Source organism: Pan paniscus, chromosome 1 (genome assembly GCF_029289425.2).
Source record: "Pan paniscus chromosome 1, NHGRI_mPanPan1-v2.0_pri, whole genome shotgun sequence".
NCBI classification, from domain to species: Eukaryota; Metazoa; Chordata; class Mammalia; order Primates; family Hominidae; genus Pan; species Pan paniscus.
Window position 1 is genome coordinate 154,953,376 of NC_073249.2, and position 22,798 is coordinate 154,976,173.

The 22,798-nt window shown below is 35.5% G+C and overlaps 1 protein-coding gene across 4 annotated transcripts in view; it reads left to right on the plus strand.

Moving 5' to 3' along the window:
* Nucleotides 1–22,798, plus strand: part of NEGR1 (neuronal growth regulator 1) — an 886,690-nt gene that overhangs the window by 351,130 nt on the left and 512,762 nt on the right. For all 4 annotated transcript variants that reach the window (XM_003830589.5, XM_034967555.3, XM_034967545.3 and 1 more), the window contains exon 2: nucleotides 190–422. In XM_003830589.5, coding sequence (XP_003830637.1) covers nucleotides 190–422 — 233 coding nt within the window. The remainder of the gene's footprint in view (nucleotides 1–189; nucleotides 423–22,798) is intronic.

Sequence of the window (22,798 nt, forward strand, 5' to 3'; positions counted from 1 at the left end):
AAGTATTGTTTCACATTTGCATTGGGAATGGAAGATGCATCAGTATGTTCATGTTTCCTGAGTTAATGTCTGATGTTTGCATTTGATGCTGTGCTATTATTCAGCAAAAGAAAATAACACTCAGAACAAAATAATGTTGTCTCTCATTTTTATTTTGATTAATAGTGTTGTATCTCTTGTAATTTGTAGGTGTTATTTGGAAGATGGAGCTTCAAAGGGTGCCTGGCTGAACCGGTCAAGTATTATTTTTGCGGGAGGTGATAAATGGTCAGTGGATCCTCGAGTTTCAATTTCAACATTGAATAAAAGGGACTACAGCCTCCAGATACAGAATGTAGATGTGACAGATGATGGCCCATACACGTGTTCTGTTCAGACTCAACATACACCCAGAACAATGCAGGTGCATCTAACTGTGCAAGGTATGTATTTTCAGAACTGCTATATTGTGAAAGACTGTGCTTAGAAATGTTTAATATTTAGGTATCAAAATGACTAGGAAGCAGTTAACAATGTTGAAATATTTGTTGTCATTGAAATATTTGTTGAATTATATTGTCATAGTTTTCAGGAATTTACATTCCTAGATATCAGAAAGTCATTAAGAGTCATACAGACAGAATGAAAAAGTCTTTTGACTGACTTTCAGTTGAAACATACACGCGCACACACATACACACATTTAAAAAAAGGTATGCAAGTATTGTAGTCATTAAGAAGTGTAATGACTATTACAGGCATACAAATCCCTACTTACAAAGATAAAGAAATATCCATTAACACCATATTATGACACTTGTAACTGATTCACCTCATATCTTCCTTTGATTCATCCCTTCAATAAATCTTTGGGAGCCCATGATTGATACATTAAATGTTTGAAACCTACAATAGATACGTGAAAATATTAGAACTTTTTGAAATATGCACAGTAACTCTTTAAATGCAATCCTCCAAGCATGCAAATACTCTGTCTCAATCCAACCTCTGTTTACTTTGATTCAAGTCACAATGAAAAGTAGCAGCCTTCTAGGATTTCTTTATTTAAATATAGAGTAATTGAGAAAATATGTACACAATGGTTTATATTTGATTTACTTTCAGTAGATCATAAATTATGCTAGCTAACTTTCAATCTCCAGATACAAACAGAATCATCAAATTATTTTATTTATCTTGCATATTAAAATGTAAGAGCATAAGTCCCCTAAAATACAAATGGTTTTCAAGAAAAATGTAATTATTATGCTAGGAGAATGGAAAACGTTTATTTTTTGCCCTTTTACATTATTTCTTTCTGCTTTATAAATTAATCGTGTGTTGGTTGTTTAGAAATATTATGCTCTGTGGAAATAAAACTGAAGTTGCCTTATTTCTAAGTAAAATTAATAACAAATTATGTGATAATGTGGTGCCAGAGCATGCATGTTTTATTCCTAATAGGAAAGTTCAGTGAGAAAGTCAGCTGTACTCTCTTTGAGTTTACCCTTCAATAAGTCAAGGCTGAAAATTAACTTAGGTGCATAGCTTAAGTCTGAAAAAGATTGTTAATCTATAGACTTATTAACTGAGCTTTATTTCCTTATGTAAAGGTAAACTTGAATTCAAACACAGCTTCAATTGTTAGTACAGTAAATATTTTAACTGTGGTGAGGTTAAACTTCTTAAACAATTAACTTTAAGGAGGAAAGTATAAATTGAAAAATAAGTCAATGAATTTCCTCAGTGATTTTTCTTTTTTTTTACAGATTATTGTAGACTGTGATGATGTTCATTATTTAAAAGTGGTATATCAGAATATAATAACATTTTCACAAAAGTTCATCTTTAATCAGAGATTATTCAGGGACTCCAGAGGGTGGGAGTTAATCCACCTTCAGAAACCGACATGAGATTGTAAGACAAAACACATTTCTTATGTTATTCAAGCCTAATCTTGTTCTCTTGTTCAGTTCTCTGCCCTTTGACTTGAGTTTCTAGCTCAAAGACTCTAAAAGATTTTCATTATGTGAAAAAAGAAAGTATACTTGAACAATAATATGTTCGAGTTACTTAAGACACAGACATTTGGCTTGTACATTTTAAACTTGTAGGTTTAAATGATATATTTCTGAAGAATAAATATATCCCATTTTCCTTTTTCCATTCTCTCTTGTTCCATATTAGGTCTATATTTTAAATACCCAGACTATCGGTATTTAAGACCAGCCTAGGTACATATTTAATTGTCATAGGATTTTTAAAATAACTTTATATTACATAGGTTGTTTAATATTGTTCACATTTTTCAAACTGCTACATGTCTTACTATAGTACTCTTTTTTGCTGGTCATTAGACGATGGTGAACTTTTGAGCAGTTACGAATGTACTTATTGAATGTTCCTTCAGTATAATATTTTATTCCTCTAGAAAAAGAAAAATCCATGTTACTGTTTTGAAAGTACAAGATTGGATAAAATTAAAAGCTACTAATTTTACAGTATTTATGAACATAATTACTTATTAGAAGTTGATTGACATGTAGGCAGTTTTCAAATTACATTAATAAAGTTCAGGGAATACATTAATAGGCTTGTCAGTCAATTCAAGTACTAAATAAATGTCATAAAAAGTCAACCCCACTTAAGCTACATTTCTTCTCAATGAACAAAAGTAAACTGATGTGTACACCTCTTCAGTCCCTAAATTTGTGAGATTGTCTGATGCTCAGGGGTATCAGCATAGTTTTGAAGCATATGCTCTTTGCCTAACAATCTGACAATCCTTTATTCACCAAGATAAAGAAGCTTAGCAACTGAGGGAAGACTGTATTAATCACTGATGTCAAACATATATTGGCTGGTAAAAACAAAGCTCATCTTCAATTGTTGCATGTACTCCAGGGAACTATTTTTTTTAAAATCATTTTGAAAAGGGATAAAAAGGGGATATATTATCAACACAGACACTATGTTTGAGAAATTTATTAGTGCTATTGATTTCTTAGAGCTATTAATATAAATAAATGGAGCAATGGAGGAGGGAAAACACTAAAGTAGGAATAGGAAAACCCGCATTCTAATCTGGAATTGTCCTGCATAAGCTAGGCAATTATTAAGTCTCTCTGAACTCTGGCTTTCTCATTTCAAAAGAGACATAAGACAAGAAGATCTTTAAGGTCCACACCAGTCAAAAAAAGACAAATGACAACAACAAACAAAAACAAAACAAATAAAAAAATAACAAAAATCCCACGTCAATTATTTGCTTTGATTTAATGGGAAAAAATGTTTAAGTTAAAAAAGAAAAATATTTTATAACTTTTATTGAACACCATGCAAACTAATGTTTACATATAGCTCCTGTTACTACTTACTCCACAAGTACATTTCATTTCTCTTTATATTTTTTCTTTATCCAATGGAGCTGAGCAACCTATGTATTTATGAAATTTGGAGAATGTGATAATTTGGAGCCTGGCTTTAAAAGGGTTGAAACTGACTAATAGAATTAATAATAAAATAATTTTTTTCATTACCTATATATAACATGGTTTTGATAAATCAAATGACCTATTATTCACTGTTTTGAACTATGTGATATATTTACTAAGAACTAATTTCTTTGTTTATAAGTATAAAAGTGTGTGAGGTTGGAGGACTTGTTATGAAGCAGGAGCTCCTTATTACAATACTGTAATGTTGAGAAACATGAAATATAGACACTGCCCATTTGAATATACGTCAGGAATTGTGCTATGTTTAGAATGTGTCCCCCAAAGTTCATGTGTTGGAAAATTAATCTTGAAAGGAACAATGTTTGAGGTGCAGTCAAATAAAAGCTGGTTATTCATTCATGAGAGCTCTCATGAATGGGTTAATATTGCCGTCATGGGATTGGGTTAGTTGTTGTGAGAGTGGGTTTGTTATAAAAGTGAGTTAGGCCCCCTCTTGCTTTCTTGTTCTTGTCCATCTGTTTTCTGTCATGGGAAGATGCAGCACAAACGCTCTTGGAAGATGCTGGTACTATGCTGTTGGACTTCTCAGCCCCCAAAAATATGAGCCAAATAAGTTTCTGTTCATTATAAATTACCTGATCTGGGATATTCTGTTATAACAACATAAAATGGACTAAGACATGGTTCCTACTTTTAGTTCTCCATGACGTTTAAAGTCTAGATTGTATAGAGCACAAATTAGACACTCATAGATAGCGTGTATTAAATAAACATATGAAATGTTTACTGTTCAACTCATTCCCTTTCAAGGGAAAACTCTAAGTTTTCTCTGGTCAGAGTAGAAGGAGATTTGACTAGCACATAACTCTATAATCAAAATAACTTCTCAAAGGTATTTAACTTCTCCAGGGTATTGCAATTTCCTTAGGGTACATAACTCACCTAGAGTATTTGTAATAGGTGGGGTGCTACACTTCCCTTATCAAGGGTGGGCTTATTTCTCTAGAATCTGGGAGTGTAGTTAGAAGACAACATTCCGGGCCTTTTGAGGATAGCCTCAGCTGCAGAGAGCCTCCTTGCTGAAGTCAAGCCCTGCCTAGAGCAGCCAACACCCAATGACTGCTTGAGGCAAGGAGTATAAAGACCTTTTCCTTTTAGCCCAATGTAGGACAGCTTTGATGGGCCATTTTAGGTTCAGAGCTCCTCATGGGCAGCTGAGGCTATTGTCCAGACTCCATTGCAGCTCTACTTCTTACTATATTCAAGCCCATCTCCTTCTTCTTCCATCCCCAGTAGCTGATCACAAGGATATTTCCTAATAAACATCTTGCACTCTAAACTCTATCTTGTTTGAATTCGTTTCACAAAGATCCTAAAGTATGACAATATCAGATCCATATCTCTTGCTTAGTCATTGTTTTGAGAAAGCCTTTATAAAGTGAAAAGGCATTCAAACATCATTTATTATTAATATTCTATTTTATGTTAAAACGGATTTGAAGTGGCTTATGGAGGAGTATTCAGAACACCAAGATAGATAGGAAGAACAAAATAAACAAGAGAAGAGCAGGATGCAGTCAGAGGTGAGGTTAGATCATAAAATTTGTAATATGATTTTCATATACTTTCAGAGCATGTCAAAAATTTATTTCTAAGATTTCTGAAAGCCGATATATCTAGAGAAACAGAATCAGTTATTCATTTCATAGTTCATAGGTTAAAACTTACTTTTCTCAGTACTCTGATCCTGTTATTCAGAATAAAGTAGCATTTCTGCCATGAGCTATCTCAGTGCATCACGTGAGGTATAAGGAACATCTCTTTGGTACACATAGCGTTCATTCATAAGGCTTTTACTTATAACAGCTTTCAATATAACCTGAAGAGCAGGGAAGTAAAAAAAAAAAATTAAAAATAAATTCAATAAGATGCCATTCCAATAACAGGGAGATAGCTTTTTGATTACCACCTTAATCTATGAATAAATTTTAGAACCTATCCTTCTTAGGCAAAACTCCACAAATATTATTTCTCCCAATTAGTCGTTGAAGAGTAATTCAAGTGCAGATACTTCAAAGTTATACTTACTAATGATTATCTGGAGAGCAATTACTCTATGTGGCCACAAGTATAAAGCCATATTCTCCAAAGATTAGCACATCTTTGTCTAATGTTAACATCCTTTCAATGAATACTAAGGCCTTGACAAGGTGCACACTGAAAGAGAAGGACACCACACTCTGTTCCAGTTTGAGCTGATGGGAATAAACAGCATCACAGGACATGGGCCTGCTTTTCTCAAAAGACCAAAAGAAGAAAAAAAAAAAACAGCAATGGTGAAAAAAGCATGAAAAAATACTACAAACATTGGACAATTCAAGCCATTGTGCTGCAACAGTGAAAATTTCAAAAGTTTCAACAAGTCAAAAAATGAAACCAAAGAAAAATTATCACCACTAACAAAAATTTTACAGAGCTACAGATGTTGAAACAGTCATTGTCTGGATGCAATAATGGCTCATGACAAGACTCTCATATTGGATCCTAGTCTGTTTTATTCAGGATCTATTTTTACCTGTGGAGGAGATCAAGATTATACATGGGAACCCAATCTTGGACATGCTCCAAAACACAAAGAAATGGACAAAGATTCAAACCTCATGCTGTTAATATTTTTAGCATGGAAACAATAATAAACCATATGAAATAAAAATGGCTTAATAACCCGTTATGTGTCGTTACCCTACCCAAAATATCTTTATCTTTAAGGAATGCACCTTCATACTTACAAAACATAATCTTAGATAAATGAAAAAAGATAACTTGTTAGTGGAGCTACTACCAGTAAAAACTAGGAGTAGGTGTCCCAAAATTGTCCATGTTTTTTTGTACATGATCTATAGCTTCTTTATATCAATAACTAGATAACAAAGCTACATTTCTAAGAACATATATGATAAATACCTGTTATCTGCTTGTAAGAAAATGCTTATTATTTGCTCTCTATAATTTGGCTAAAAGTGATCTCAAATATTTAAGATAAACATTACATGGATAGGGGTGTACATACTCATTCTTATTCCCTTTGCAGGGGATTCCGACCTGTTCTACCATAAATCATTATTTACTTACCCCATTTACATTATAGTGCAGGTCCAATGGAAGACAAATTATACTGAGCTCAGGCAGACTAATCAATACCTGACTACTGATCACAGGGTGAAAGACCAAGTAAGTTCAATTACTGATAACAATAAGACTGTATTAGTCCCTACAAATTTTCCCCACAATGAAGTAGTAACGATGGAACTAGGCCTAAGAACATTGCATTGCTTTTTTCTATTTCTATTGATCTGAAATGTCCAGTTTTGCAATTTATGAAGACAGGATCTTATTAGCATTTTGGAAGATATGCCTCATTAGTTAACAGGACGATCATTTTATATATATATAAAACAGTGAGATGCTGTCTCAGGAAAAAAAATATATATAGGTATATATATACAAATATGTGTATATATATGTGTATAGATGTGTGTATATATATACACATATGTGTATATATACACATGTATACGTGTGTGTATATATACATATATACATGTGTGTATATATATACATATATACATATATACGTGTGTATATATACACATATACATATGTGTGTATATATACACATATATACATATGTGTGTATATATACACATATATACATATGTGTGTATATATACACATATATACATATGTTTGTGTATATATATGTGTGTGTGTGTGTGTGTATATATTTATTTATTTATTATTATTTTTTTTTTCCTGAGACAGCATCTCACTCGGTGTCCAGGCTGGAGTGTAGTGGCTCAGTCTTGGCCTACTGCGGCCTCAACCTCCCTGGCCTCAGGTGAGCCTCCCACCTCAGCCTCTCATGTAACTGGGACTACAGGTGTACACCACTCTGCCTGGCTTTTTTTTTTTTTTTTAGAGATTGGGTCTTGCCATGTTGCCCATGCTGGTCTCAAATGCCTGGGCTCAGGCGATCTACCCACCTCGGCCAGCCTCCCAAAGTGCTGGGATTACTGACATGAGCCCCTACGCCTGGCCAGGACTACCATTATATTCCCCAGGTACTTTATCCAGTAGGAAATATTTAATCTGTTGAACTATATGAAGCAGTATTATTGAGGTCTAGAGAGACAATGGTCTGATATCTAAACAATTTAGAATAGTTATGCCTAATTTGGGAAACTTGGGAAAAGTAAGTTTTTCAGGTGTCATTCGTGATCTTAGACTTTAGCAAGATTATTTCCACAAATATACCTTCACAGACAAATTCAGAATCAAGGTTGTTTTCCCAAATGTACCTTCACAGACAAATTCAGATCTAAGATTATTTTCCCAAATATACCTTCACAGACAAATTTAGATCCAAGATTATTTCCCGAAATATACCTTGACAGAAAAACTCAGGTTCACCATCTGTGCTTATGTGGGGTAAGCTTTTTTAGGCAAGGAAATCTTGCATAACAATTAAAAAATTAATGCATTTTTCAGGTGGACATTTTCAGCTTTCTTTTCACACAATCCCTTCTGGCTAGAATTGCTATGGTTACATGGAAGGATATATCAGACCAGATTCTAGGAATTCATTATCTCACTTTTCTGTGAATATATTGACATTCATTAGGTTATGGGTTTAGCTACTATGATTTACAAGATATAAGGTGAATTGAGCTACTTTTAGTAAAATTCTTGTTTGAATACAAGCTTGTCTTCCAGAATACACATTATTTTCTTCTAAATATTCTAATATTCAGAATTATTGAACATTACTTTTCTACAGTTGGGAATAAAGAAGTAGCAGAAAGAGAAAGTAGATTTCAGTAAATAGTATTTTACTTCCAAAAGATTTTCTATGTAAATATATAGATCATATATTCCTAAGCAAAATTATCACATGAAGTTTTATGTATTGCCTAATGTAAGGTCTGATATTAGAACAATACTTTAGATCAAAACTGTGCCAAAATCCATAATGCACTTCTTCCTCTACACAAAGGGAATTACTAAGTTGATAATATTTTCTTTTACATTTTCAATTTGTTGTTACTTGCCAATGAAAGACAAGTAGGGAAGAGCAAAAAAAAAAAAAAAATCATATCGATAGCCACCACACATTGTCAGCTTCCATCTGAGTCATCTCTTTTTTTTTTCCTATAGAAGGAACTTTGTGAGTTCATAGCAGAAAGGAGGAGCACTATTGGAATTTAAATAAGCATCTTTGCTAACTAGGAAATTATACCAGCAAGGAAGATTCTAATTCAGTGTCTTGGATCTACTCATGAGATGAATAATATGTTGAGAGGGTGGTAGAAGAGGGCCAAAAATCAAATAATTATACAGCTTGTGGTCAGTGTTGATGAGGAGAAATGTTGCCCTACTTTATCCTTTTTTTTTTCCATGTTTTCAGCTTGAATTAGAGTGTCAAGTATTCCATAAAAACATATCTGGGAATAGGATATATAAGAAAGAAGAAGAATATTATATATTATTCATTTGGAGACTGAGGCAATATTTCTGTTTTTGATAACACACAGTCCAAAATTACAATTTGAAAATAATTTAAAGTAATTATCCCTTTAAGCAAGATTTGCTGCCTTTAAAAGTCCCTTGAATGATTAATGGATATTTCTTACAATTCCTGAAGCACAGAGTTTGATAAGTATGTCAGAGCTCAGCAGACTGATCACATTTTCATGTTCTTGGTAGTAATTCTTAGTTTTGCATGTGAAATCTGTATTGGAAAGTGGTTATATTTGTTGCCTATCTTGGAGTATATTCATTTTCTCTTAAAAAAAAACAAAGAAAATAACTGTGTAAGTAATACATGTCAAATCCCAGTGCAATGTACACTATCACTATGAAAATCTCTCTATAAATAAAAGATTACTAACCTCTAGCTGACACATTTATTTTAAGAAACACTGCAAATAAAACCTATGTCTGGTGAAATAACTTTTCTTCTTGGAGTCATTTTAATGGGATTTGATCTATGAAATAATTTTTCTGTTTTTTTCCCCAAATCATGTATATAATTAAGATATCACTATAAAGGCAATTAGGAATTTACTGTTTTCATTAGTTAAATGCCAACTGACAATACTCTTTGTAACCATTATGTAAAGCAAAGATAACATTTTTCAGGAGAAAATTTGAATCTGCTAATATTGTTTACTGTATGATCTGTAGTAGAAAAATAAGGATTAATCATATGTAGCACCAACAAGAAAATGGACACAATTAAAACTGGTGGCAAAGCTTAGTTTGCAGAATTAGAGTGAGGCTATGTTCCAATATCTCTCTTCCCATACTTCGCCACCCATCCCTTCAGCATCTTCTGGTTAGTAATCTAGCAAGAGGTTAGAAGTAGAAAGATTCGGGGAAAAAGGGACCATGCACCTGCACTAAGTTGTCGGTTTTCTAGCCCGCATTGGTAGGTTGGCATTTAGACAAGTGGCCCTTAAACAGTTTGTGGTCGTGAACCCATTTGAAAATCTGATGAAATTTGTAGACCCCTTCTCTGGAAAAATACACATACCTTTAGCATACTTCTTTACATGAGCACAGGCTTATGAACACCGTAAATCTATTTGTGGACTCCAAGTAAGATCTCAAGTCAACTTCTTGAGCGTGATGACTAGGTCTTATTTTATTTTATTTTATTTTTTGACTCTCAACCAGGATGGTGTCTGACAAATGTTAGAAACTCAGTAGAGTTTTATTGTTTTTATAAATGCACGTATTTCTTTCAGCCTAGCTTCATGCCAATCGTTTTGCTTAAGCTGTGACTTAGTATGTTGATGCTATCTTTAGGACACATAAGACCGTGAAGGCTGACATAATAAGAAGAAAAAAAGGATTAGTTAGACATTCATGACTTAGATTGCTTATTTTTATTTGAGGCCAAAACCTTCTTATTCTCTATAATTTCCATATTTTCACAAGTGTAGAATAGTGAATGCGTGTTGTAGTAAAAAGTAACAAATAAGACACCAGCATTCTACAAAATATATTCTACCCTAGCAATGTTATTTTGAGGAAAAATATACTTTACATGGGACAGAGTTAGCTACAAAGACTGTAGCCAATCGTTTCTAATGCCAAACCCAAACAAGAGTTTAACATTTAAAAAGAGCCAACAGTTACACAATTAAAATTTTATCTGAGGATTTTGCTCATTCTTTTAGGTTTTGACTTGAACAAATGGGTGGATGGACACTTTTTAAAATGAGATATTGAAGACTTGAGGAAGGACAGATTTTGCAACTATTTATTAGTGCAGAATAAAGTGAGATGTGTTGTTATTCACTCTGCTTAGGACTTGTTCATTTTAAGTGAGACCATTTTAAAAGAGCAGGCAGGATGACTTCAGTTTATGTCAATAAAGACTTATGAAGTCTCACTTTAATTCAATACCAACTATGTGCAAATAACTTTGCTGAATGTTGCACCTACATTCATTCATTACCCCTTGTGGTAGACCGAATGATACAGTCTCCAAATATGACTACATCCTCATCTCCAGAACCAATGAATTTGTTAGGTTAAGTGGCAAGGAAAAATGTAATCTGATCTTAAGACAGGGCTAGCCTATAATCACAGCACTTTGGAAGAACGAAGCAGGAGGATCACTTGAGACTATCTTGGACAACACGGGGAGACCCTATTTCTACAATTTTTTTTTAAATAGCTGCTGTGGTCCCAGCTACTTTGGAGGCTGAGGTGAGAGGATTGCTTGGGCACAAAAGGTGGAGGCTATAGTGAGTGGTGATCGTGCCACTGCACTCCAGCCTGGGTGACAGAACGAGACCCTGCCACAAAAAAAGAAAAAAAAAAAAGAAAGTGCCTATTAACTTTGATTATCCAGTCAGGCCCAGTGAAATCACATGGGACCTTAAAAGTGGAAGAGGAAGGCAAAAGAATGGTCAGAGGGAGCTGACTGCTGATGTAGGCCAGATTGATGTGCTGAAGAAGGACTCAACCTACAATGGCTGGATTTAATGATAGAGGAAGGGGACCCTGAGCCAAGGAATATGGATAGACTTTAGAAGCCAGAAAAGTCAAGGAAATGAAATCTCCTCTAGAAACTCCAGAAGGGACTTCAGCCCTGCCAACACCTCGAGTATAACTGAGTGAGACATGTCTACCCTAACAGACATGTAAGATACACTTGTGTTGTTTTAAGCCACTAAATTTGTGATAATTTGTTATGGCAGCCAATAGGAAAACTAATACACTCCCCGTGCACATTCACACATATACACACTCTAAAATAAAGGTACCTTTATATCCATCTAGAATAAGTTTCTTAACCTCAGTACTATTGACATTTTGGCCATGTGAGTGTGTGTGTGTGTGTGTGAGAGAGAGAGAGAGAGAGTGTGTGTGTATCGCTGTCCAAGTGTAAGGTGCCCTGGCCTCAACATATGGACACTAGCAGCATTCCCTGCTTGTGACACTTAAATGTCTGCTGGGGCGAAAATCACCCCTAGTTGAGAACCACTGATGGAATAGAAGACAAATGCTTTAATTTTCAAATGCATGGCAGGTTGTGAAAAGCTCCATGAAAATATGGATCGTATCTATCTTACTGACCTAACCTGAGTGAGTAGAACAGGGGCTGCATATAAAAGGGGCTGAAATAAATATTTAATGGATGATAGAGTGAAGGAGTGAAGTCTCTTAGAGTATAAACCAGCCAATGACCAGAGAAAATTCTTCTGTATTTTTTCTCTCTGGTCTGTTACCCCTGTTGACACTAGTAAAGATCAGTATTCTTTCTCTTAAGTAGTTTAGCATGGCATAAGTATTAGATTGACCTCAAGTCACATTCACTTTTAATATTTATAAAGCATATGAACTTGGTCAACTGTCTTCATCTATTTAACACTCACCTCCATCCTCTGAGAAGTAAAAAGTAATCCCCAGCTCTCTGGTTTGCTATAAAAATCTAAAAAAACAATTAGATATATATTTCTTGAAGTGTCCAACTCAGAGTAGATATTCAATCTGAGTTATAATCTTTCTTTTTCCAAAGCGCTAATAGTGTACATATAGGTCCTTTCTTCTTTCTCCTTTTGAATTAGGATGCAATTGATATTGCTCTCACTGATTCCAAGTGATCTTTACTAAGAATTTAGACAACAACGTTAGACTGTAAAATATCAACAAAATTAATTACCCTTCTCATGGAGAAATTCTATGTGAAAAGGATATAACAAATTTATACCAATGTTAAGGTTTTGAACATAATTGAAAATAATCTTATATTTTTTGGAAAACTTCTACCTAAAATTAACGGAAAGATATTATGCACTCATTTTTGCCTATTTGATCTCAAAGCTATTCTCTGCACCTCTCTTGCTATGCTCTTTGTCGCCCCCACACCAGAAGGTGCATTCCCAGCCTACTATGTTTTTTTGGTTTCTGGCAGGGTTCACTCAATGGGAGATACTGGCAAGAGAGTGATTGTAGACTGGAGAAAGAGAGAAATCAAGCTATTTTCCTCTCTCTTATTGTCACAGGCGGTGTCTCCTGCAAAGCCTTTTGTTTCCTTGGCTCCAGGTTCAGCTGGACAGCCCATCCTCCTATTGGCACAGCTCACACTGGGAAACCCCATGTCATGGGCCTAGCTGCTATTGAACAGTCCTGACCTGTGGGCTCTGGCAGTGAGACCTGCTTACAAAAGTATTAGCGGCTTCATCTTGTTACAAATCTCTGAGGTTCTCTCCTTCATGTGCTCTGGCTTCTTAGACTTTCATCACGTATGTAAAAACTTCTCTGTATTAGACCATCCTTTTTTTGAAATACAGTTGACGCTTGAACAACATGAGGGTTAGGGGCACTGACCTCCTACACAGTCAAAAATCTGCACATAACCTTTGACTCCCCAAAAAGTTTACTAATAGCCTACTATTAACTGGAAGCCTTACCAATAACATACATAGTCAATTAACACATATTTTATGTTATAAAATATGCATGTATATGTATGAACCATGTGATGGTATTCTCTCTCTATATATATATATTCTTATACTGTATCTATTCTATATATATAATATTCTATATATATTCTTATACTGTATCTATAAGAATATATATGTATTCTATACTGTATTCCTACAATACAGTAAGCTAAAGGGAAGAAAATGTTATTAAGAAAATCACAGAAAAGAGAAAATGTATTTAGTATTCATTAAATAAAAGTGGAACATCATAAAGTTCTTTATGCTCATCTTCACATTGAATAGGCTAAAGCAGAGGAGAAAGAAGAGGGGTTGGTCCTGCTGTGTCTGGTGGCAGAGGTGAAAGAAAATCCAAGCGTACATGGACTCTTGAAGTTTAAACCTGCATTGTTCAAAGGTCAAATGTACTTAGATTGGTTTCTACTTTCCTGGCTGTATCCCAACTGGTAAAGATTTTTTCTTAAAATTTCCAGTGGTTTTGAGTTGTAAATATTCCCAAAAGGCAAGTGTTTAAGCTCTATCCTTTATATAGTTAACCATTTTATATAATGATAATTACTGCCTTACATTCTAGGAAAAATATGTCTCATTCCTGAATATCAAAAGCAAATTTAAAAACAAATTTTAAAATTAATTACACATATATTGGGATCTCAGATTTATTAAACTAATTATTAGAAAGTAAGATAAATTGGGGAAAAGCTAAAAGTATGCATAATTATTAAATGCTGGCATTTATGTGAGCCTTGGGCTTCTCTTTATTAGCTTTTGGGTGCGATTATCATTAACATTTCAGTTGCATCCTTAATGAATATTAGAGCTACAAATACACAATGGCATGAGTGAAAATAGGAGTCTTTCATTACCACACAGACTGAAACTTTAAGAAAAATAACTTACAGAGAGGCTGTAGAGCTGTGATTATATATTTACCCTGGGAGCTGTGAGCTGTCTAGAAGTATTTTGAGCTTTGATTTTTACAGCTGCACCTGTGCCGGGTGGAGAAACTAGTGAAGAGCAATTTGGGCCTCTTCAGTAAACCAGTTAACTGATTTTGGACACTAACTCTAAAGCAACTTAGCCACATCCTTTGAGCATTTGCTTCGTGCTAAGCATTGTTGTAAGTGTTGGAAAAGTAAGATCTGCAAATAAAAATTAGTCCTTCTTTTCAAGGAAATTACCTATCAGCTGGGGGATACTGACTTGGGGGCAAATGAGTGCACTAAAGTTAGGGAGGGGCTAGGACAGATGTATATATAGGGCACATAAGGCAGGTCTTCTTTTTCTGTAGGATCATACCCAGCTTTTGGGGTGAAGTAATGGCTAGGCTTGAGGTTTAATTACAAGGCATGAAGTGATAGCCATAGTATACTGCTTGAAAGTTACTCTTAGGGTATATAGTAAGTCATTCAGAGCTCAATGAGGAGCTACTTCAAGTCTCAGCAAGTGCTGAATAAGCAATTAGATGTATAAACTCGCATTGTCTTGTTCCATAAAATGGAATAAGAACTGTGGGGAAGGAGTAGGAACAGGACAAGATGAGAGGAATAGCTCAATCAGAGCATTGCCATAAGATGGCCTTTAGAAGTAGTACTGACAAAGAGATACTCAAATGTACAGCTCCTCGGAGCTGGAGATGGCTTGGAGGTGGTTTGAGCATGTAGAAGCAGTGGGGACAATGGAGGACTCTGGGGAGCAGTTGTAGGAGGCTATAATTGCTGAGCTCAACTGCTGACTGGAGCCATTCAATACTGAGAGGAGCAGCTGCAGAGAGCTTAAGCAGGGAACCCTGGAGAGCCACAGCTGGAGCTTCCCCAGATTAAGAAGCTGCCAGGGGAAGCAGCAGTTATGAGTGTCATTGCATGGAAAATTGAAAGTTATCCATTCAGTTCCACCATCTCTGCAGCTGGCAATAACTATGGAAACACAGTCTTAGATATATGAAGAAATGGTGAAATATTGATAACATTGACAAAATATGTTTGAGATTTTAAAAGACAACTTTCCTCAAACTCGAACCTAGGCTTTCTTGGCTAATGTGGTATTATGTTTGGTTGTTGTTTGTTTATTGAGGAACAATTTTACCCTAACAATAGCTGTTACATTGGCCAAAACAAAGAGACTTGATTTTAAATTAAAGGATTCACTAACCAAAAAATCAACGAGAGTATATGCAAAATTTGGTACTTTTTGATACTTCTCCCCTGGAAAGAGTAACTGTAGTTTTTATCCTGTTCTCAAAGTTCCTGATGCTAAAAAAAAAAAAAAAAAAAAAAAAGGTTAAGATAGTTTGTATTAGAAAGACAAAAAAGATTAGCTAATAGAGAATTTGGTAACATCTATTATCAACTTATCCACAAAAGATGTTGTTGTATAACAGTGTGATGAATTTAGGTAATCATTACATTGAACATTGTCTAGCATTACTATGAGGCTGTCCTCTTCAAATATTGCTCAGGATAACGAGCCTTGGTATATTGGTGATCCCTTCTGCATCTTTTTGGATCAGCTTGGGTTTGATTATGGAGGAAGACGGAAGCAGCATAGATATTTTGTTTGAGTAAAACACAATTATGATGTAAAAACTTGAGAAAGAGAATCCAGCTGGAAAATTATTGTGTTAGTCCACCTTTGAGTGAGAGCTGAGAACTACTGTGGATCCTGTAGAAATGGAAGGAAGAATGCAGAGGTGGAGGTATTCATTCAACTTGTGAATGTGAGCACTGTAATTTTAAAATAATAATGCATCTATTTATATTTTTGTTTTGTTGAAATCTCACAGTACTGCAAATTTTTATCAAAATCACTCCATCTGGAAAAATTCTATGTGGATTAAGCCACATGGGAATCAGTTACCCTGGCTTAACAGATATTTCATTGCTGTGGGTTTTAATCGATAAACTTGACCTTCTAACTTTGCTGGTTATACAATCTGTTCTGAGCAAACAATGAAATGATGTGAAGTGAGTCAGGCTTTGAGTATATTAGCGAATTGGGGCCTGAGTGACCAAGAATGAAATGTCAGGATAACAACACAAAGAAGAAAACTCATTTTTTCAGGTTCAGCTTACTCGATGTTTTTTTTTGTTTGTTTTTTGTTTTTTGTTTTTTGTTTTTTTTTTTTTTGGCACAGCATACCATACTCTCATTTAAAAAGAGCATTTTACCCAAAAAACTATGTGTGTTTTTCAAGGTAACATAAATTTACCCTTGAAGCCTCTGACCTAGTAAAGACTCCTGGAATAGTTACTTTAAGTCTGCTCTGAACAAATAAAAAATTGCTCTCAAAGGTATTTATTTAGCTAATGAAGATACCTTGCAGACCATTTGAACAATTGTTTGAAAGGAGAAACCATTGAAGGCTCATCCATCTCTCATGGAGAGTTGCTGGCTTTGCACACCTTGGAGTGTTTTTTTGTTCCCCAACTCCAAAGGAGAAACCGTCCCACTTTCTGAGACTTGACGTGTGGTTGGGATTACTGCAAGGCTTTTGGGCTTTTGAGCTCACAGTTCATACACTTGTTTTTGACAGTACGATGTGTTCTTCTTCTTCTTTTTTTTTTTTTTTGAGACAGAGTCTCGTTCTGTCTCCCAGGCTAGAGTGCAGTGGTGCAATCTCGGCTCACTGCAACCTCTGCCTCCCGGGTTCACGCCATTCTCCTGCCTCAGCCTCCCGAGTAGCTGGGACTACAGGCACCCGCCACCATGCCCGGCTAATTTTTTATATTTCTAGTAGAGACGGGGTTTCACCATGTTAGATAGGATGGTCTCGATCTCCTGACCTTGTGATCCGCCCGCCTCGGCCTCCCAAAGTGCTGGGATTACAGGCGTGAGCCACCACGCCAGGCATGATGTGTTCTTCTTTTAACGTTGCAGTAGAGCACACAGCAGTGAGGTTGTTCTTAAAGGCAACCTAACTCAATTTGTGCTTTTTGAAGAGTGGTTTGCCGTTCAATTTGGCCGCTTCCAAAATATATATGACTTACTATTTTTTTTTTTTTTTTTTTTTAAGACGGAGTCTCGCTCTGTCGCCCAGGCTGGAGTGCAGTGGCGCAATCTGGGCTCACTGCAAGCTCCGCCTCCCGGGTTCACGCCATTCTCCTGCCTCAGCCTCTCCGAGTAGCTGGGACTACAGGCGCCCGCCACCAGGCCCGGCTAATTTTTTGTATTTTTAGTAGAGACGGGGTTTCACCGTGGTCTCGATTTGCTGACCTCGTGATCCGCCCGCCTCGGCCTCCCAAAGTGCTGGGATTACAAGCATGAGCCACCGCACCCGTCCGACTTACTCTTTACATTTGCATGTAGTTAAAAAAAAATTGGTATGGCCTTATCAAGATCAAAGAGAAAGAATGTTTTAATCTCTGAACCCTTCAAATTCACAGATATTTCATGTAACATACTGAAGCCTTAAAATATGGAGTTAATCAAATAGAAAGCTATATATTTCAGACACAAATTTGTCTTCTGTTTTATTTCTTCAAGATAAGTAGAGGTCAGACTTCTAGTACATCACTTTCTGAAAAAATAAGGGTTATTATAAGTAAATATAACAATTTAATTCGGTATGATTCATAGTTTTCCAGCTCTCTCCTTATCCCAGTGCAATATTTAACATTCCAAAGCATCACTATAGCGTGACATTTATGAGTAGCCATTGGCGCCCAGTGCACAGGCTGCTGTGCCAAGTGTGGCCTCAGTCCTCTCTATTACATAAAACAATGAGCACTGACACAGATGGAGCTATAGAGGGCATATACACACACAGGAAACACTGAGAAGAAAAGGTGACAGTGACCTCTGCCTTTCTCTTTTTCCCAGACTCCCGTTGTCAGTCAAATAATCAGAAATTGCCCATCACACACAGCCCCATGGACCTCTTTTGCTAAGCTCAGAATAAAAACACTACCTATGGTTGACTAAAAAATGAGGACTTTCACTGGGAATAATCTGTCTAATGATAAGTTAGAGTACTATGCACTTGGAATTGAAAGATTTCTGGTTTTTGTTTTGTTTTGTTTTGTTTTGTTTTGTCTTTTTTACAGAGTTTCACTCTTGCTGTCCAGGCTGGAGTGCAATGGTGCAATCTCGGCTCACTTCAACCTCCACCTCCCAGGTTCAAGCAATTCTCCTGCCTCTGCCTCCCAAGTAGCTGTGATTACAAGCACACGCCCCTATGCCTGGCTTTTTGTATTTTTTTAGTAGAGACGGTGTTTTACCATGTTGGCCAGGCTGGTCTCAAAGTCCTGACCTCAGGTGATCCACCCGCTTCGGCCTCCCAAAGTGTCGCGATTACAGGCATGAGCCACAGCACCTGGCCTGGTATTTTGATCTCATGATTCTAAATATATTTACATTTTCAGTGTTTCATGATGAATGGGTATTTTTTAAGGATCTTTATATTATGTAGAACTTTGCTTAAACTTTGCTGTCTGTTGCTTACTATCCTGATGATTAGTAAGGAAGAACATAAAACATTTTGTTTCTGATAAGACTTATCATACTTTTAACTTTATGCTTTATACTTTAACTTTTAAAATTATAATATTAATAGACATTGAAGCATCAGATAGTATAAAATAAACATTTAAATAAATGATACTAGTTTAAGGATATCTCTGTAGGAAGAAGTGTAGTCAGAATGGCAGGGAAACCCCCACTCCCTGCTTCCCCCAGGGCAACAATCCTTCTGCCCCTCTCTTCTCTCTTTTGCCCACCCTTACCCTCTGGGAATACTGAAAATTTTGCTCTTCCCTTAAAGAACCTGATGTGTCACATCTCTGTGTTTTTGTTCTTTCCTAAACACTCTTCCTTCCCTCTAAGTAGGATTAATCATTTCTTCTCTGAACATCTCTGAGCATCCTGTTGGCTGTCCTATCATAGTCTGTTACTTGTTAAAGTATCTGTGTTTCTCGCTTAAAGGTAAACCACATGAGGGCAAGTAATATGCTTATTTATACTTCTCAATATATGATCTCTTAATGAATTAATTTATGTTATTATTACTAATGGAACCATGTTCTGTGGAGAAAATAGCTTCTCCTAAATTACGATATTACACAGGCATACACATTGGAAAGGATGAACGTGCTGGAGTAAGACTTATCTGAACATGGACCTTGGCTCTGCCACTTAGGAGCTATATTAACCCAAGTTTGAGACCCTTAGTCTATGGGAAGTTTTGTGGAGAATGAAACCCACATTATAGAATTTCCTTCAAAATTAAGAAATGAAATGTGTTAAGAACTGGACACAAAGTCAGTACAATGAATGACACTATTATTATTATATATAATAAATGTCTTTTAAGAGGTTTGTTTGTGCATTCATAACCCAAAGAAAAGGTCAGTTATTTGTTTTTGCTCCTCAATTTCTCCTTTTATTTATTACTCTAACTTCTGATTCAATAGATGTGTCAAACAACTTTGTTATAAATATTAGCTGCTTATTTCTCCAACTTTCTATTTTTTCTATTCTTTAGTGATGACAGCACAACATAGATAAATGCATATACCAAGACATTTTTCAACTTTGTAATGACAAAAAGGCTTCTTATCATATCTAAATATGTTCAAATGCCACTTAGTCACTTTTTAAAATCAGAATTAATGAGATTCTTGCTAACCTTTTTATTTTTATTTCAGTCCAGTCATCTCCTAGCCTGACAAAACATTAAAAAAAAAAGCACTTCATGATGTAGCCTCTAACAGTCGTAATGAGAGACTAATTGCAGCCCAAATTGGAAAAAACTTTTGGTTTCAACTAAAGGAAGAGGAAAGACTTAATAGCATCCCAAAAGACTTTATAAACAAAATGATGGCCATTAGCAATAGCAAAAATAAGAACACAAGAGCAAAGAAATCCACTTAGTTAAAATAGGTAATAATAGGCAGTGATTACAGACAAATGATGGCATCATGAGTATCTATATGGAAACACTGAAAAGGGAAACAACATTGTTTCCTAACTTCTTTGATATTATGACACAAGCAAGAAACACAGAGACAGAGACAGTGAGAGAGATTACTACATGAACTGTGGTAGCTCTCAATCCTCCCATCAGGAGGCTACTCAAAAATTATTCTCAAGAAAAAAACATTATCTTTCCATAGGACTGAATACTGTAGTACGTGGATGCTTTGTGTTAACTATGAGATGACTAAACCAACACCCCCACATTTCTCTAGGAAAGAGAGAAGGGGCTTACACCACTTTCTGGTAAATGGGAGTGACAACAGCAAATGATAGCACCAAACTCGAAATCATATGAAAAGTGGGATGATCAAATGAATGGAAATAATGTAAAGTGTCTGGTTTTCATTACCTGGGCTTAGACTTATTTCCAGTTAACTTATCCATTCAGAGCACAACTTTGTACCTCATTTAGCTCTTCTGTGAAATGTGGGAAAAAATCCAAAAAGGTTAAGTTTGATCAGGCATTAATGTAACAATCACCTACATTTTGATTGTTGAAGTAAAGGATGGACAAATTCTGTCTGTAGAGAAGCTGGCCCCAAGATGAGTCAGACACTGAAGTAAGGAAAATAATGTATTCCTGTCCTCATGGGTACACTGCTAGTGTCTTCTCAGAATATAAATGGTGGTAGGTATTGGCTAAGAAATAGTTCATTCCTGTTCAGGATTGGCGTCTCAGAATCATATCCTAAGTTGACCATAAGCTCTGATCTCAAGGACCAGAAATATCTCACAATCTTCTTATATTGTTCAAATTAGAATGTCTTTGTTTTAAATTTAGCAATTGTTATGTTAATGGAGAGAATGTTGGTATTGTGATCAACTCTTCACAGAGAAGCTTATATCACTGAGGGATTAGAGACATACTGGGAAAAATATTGTTTGTCTTGCATACACTAAGGAGTGTACTTAGTTATCACTGTTTATTTTTTTCCTTTCCTTCAGAGGAAACACTTTGTGTTACTAGAGTTTGCAACCATGTGTAAATGACTGTAAAATAATAGAATTCAGAAATGGAAGCTCTGTTTCTTTTTCTTATGTGTCTATGTGCCATCCATTCTTTTGTTATAAAAGATTAGAAATGCTGAACAACTGGAAAGAAAATAATCAGAAATTAAATCAGGGTAAAATGAATAGAAAGAAAATTCTAATCAATTTATGAAGGCATATCATTTGGCATTGAGTCTTCTTTCAGTATTAACATATTTCATCATCCTTCAAAATCGAATTGCTAAGGCTGAGACATCCAAAAACGAGAACATGGGAACGTCACATGCAAAATATGGGTTTAGAAGTGACATTATGCAGGCTTCTTTTCTTGTCTTGTTTGTATTAAGTAAGGGTAGAAATGTAATGTAAAAAAGGATTGCTTCCGGCTGGGCGCAGTGGCTCATGCCTGTAATCCCAGCACTTTGGGAGGCTGAGGTGGGCGAATCATCTGAGGTCAGGAGTTCAAGACCAACCTGGCCAAAATGGCGGAACCCCATCACTACTAAAAATAAAAAAATTAGCTGGGCGTGGTGGCAGGCGCCTGTTATCCCAGCTACTTGGAGGCTGAGGCAGGAGACTCACTTGAACCCAGGAGGTGGAGGTTGCAGTGAGCTGAGATCGCGCCACTGCACTCCAGCCTCGGTGACAGAGTGAGACTCCATCTCAGAATTAATTAATTAATTTAATTTAATTAAAAATGATTGCTTCCATATTTTAATAAATATATGAGGCTAGAAATAACATGAATTTAGGATATGTTGTGGACCTTTGAACCTACTCAAACAGATAAGAATTTTCTTCCGAGAATTGCACTGAATCACACATGTCCAACAATTTAAAATTAGTGCTAAAAATGTCAGATAAAAGATAAAATTATTTTGCAAAGTTAAGTTGAAATTATTACAAAATGCATGAAAATGTTCAAATAGGAAATTTATATACATACATACATAAATATATATATACATGTACTATATATGTATACACACACGTACATACATCTATCCATCTATCCATTCATCCTTTCTCACAGTCCATTTATTAACAAATATATTTGAGACAATATGGTAGACTACATTATTCTTATATTGCTTCAAATGTATTCTTTGGAGTAAAAGTTCCAAAAAATGATCTGCAATAAAAGGGACTCAAATTAAGTTTTGAAACTCTGAATACTATACTCCCCTTTAAGACATACAAATCATAAATGCAGACAGGATCCTGTAAGAATGACGTTTATCAGAGTAGCTGTCGTAGACAGAATAATGGTCTTCAAAGATGTCATGTCCTAATTCCTATAAGCTGTGAATATGCTACCTTTCGTGGTGAAGGGATTTAAGGTTACGGATGAAATGAAAGTTTCTCATCAGTTGAATT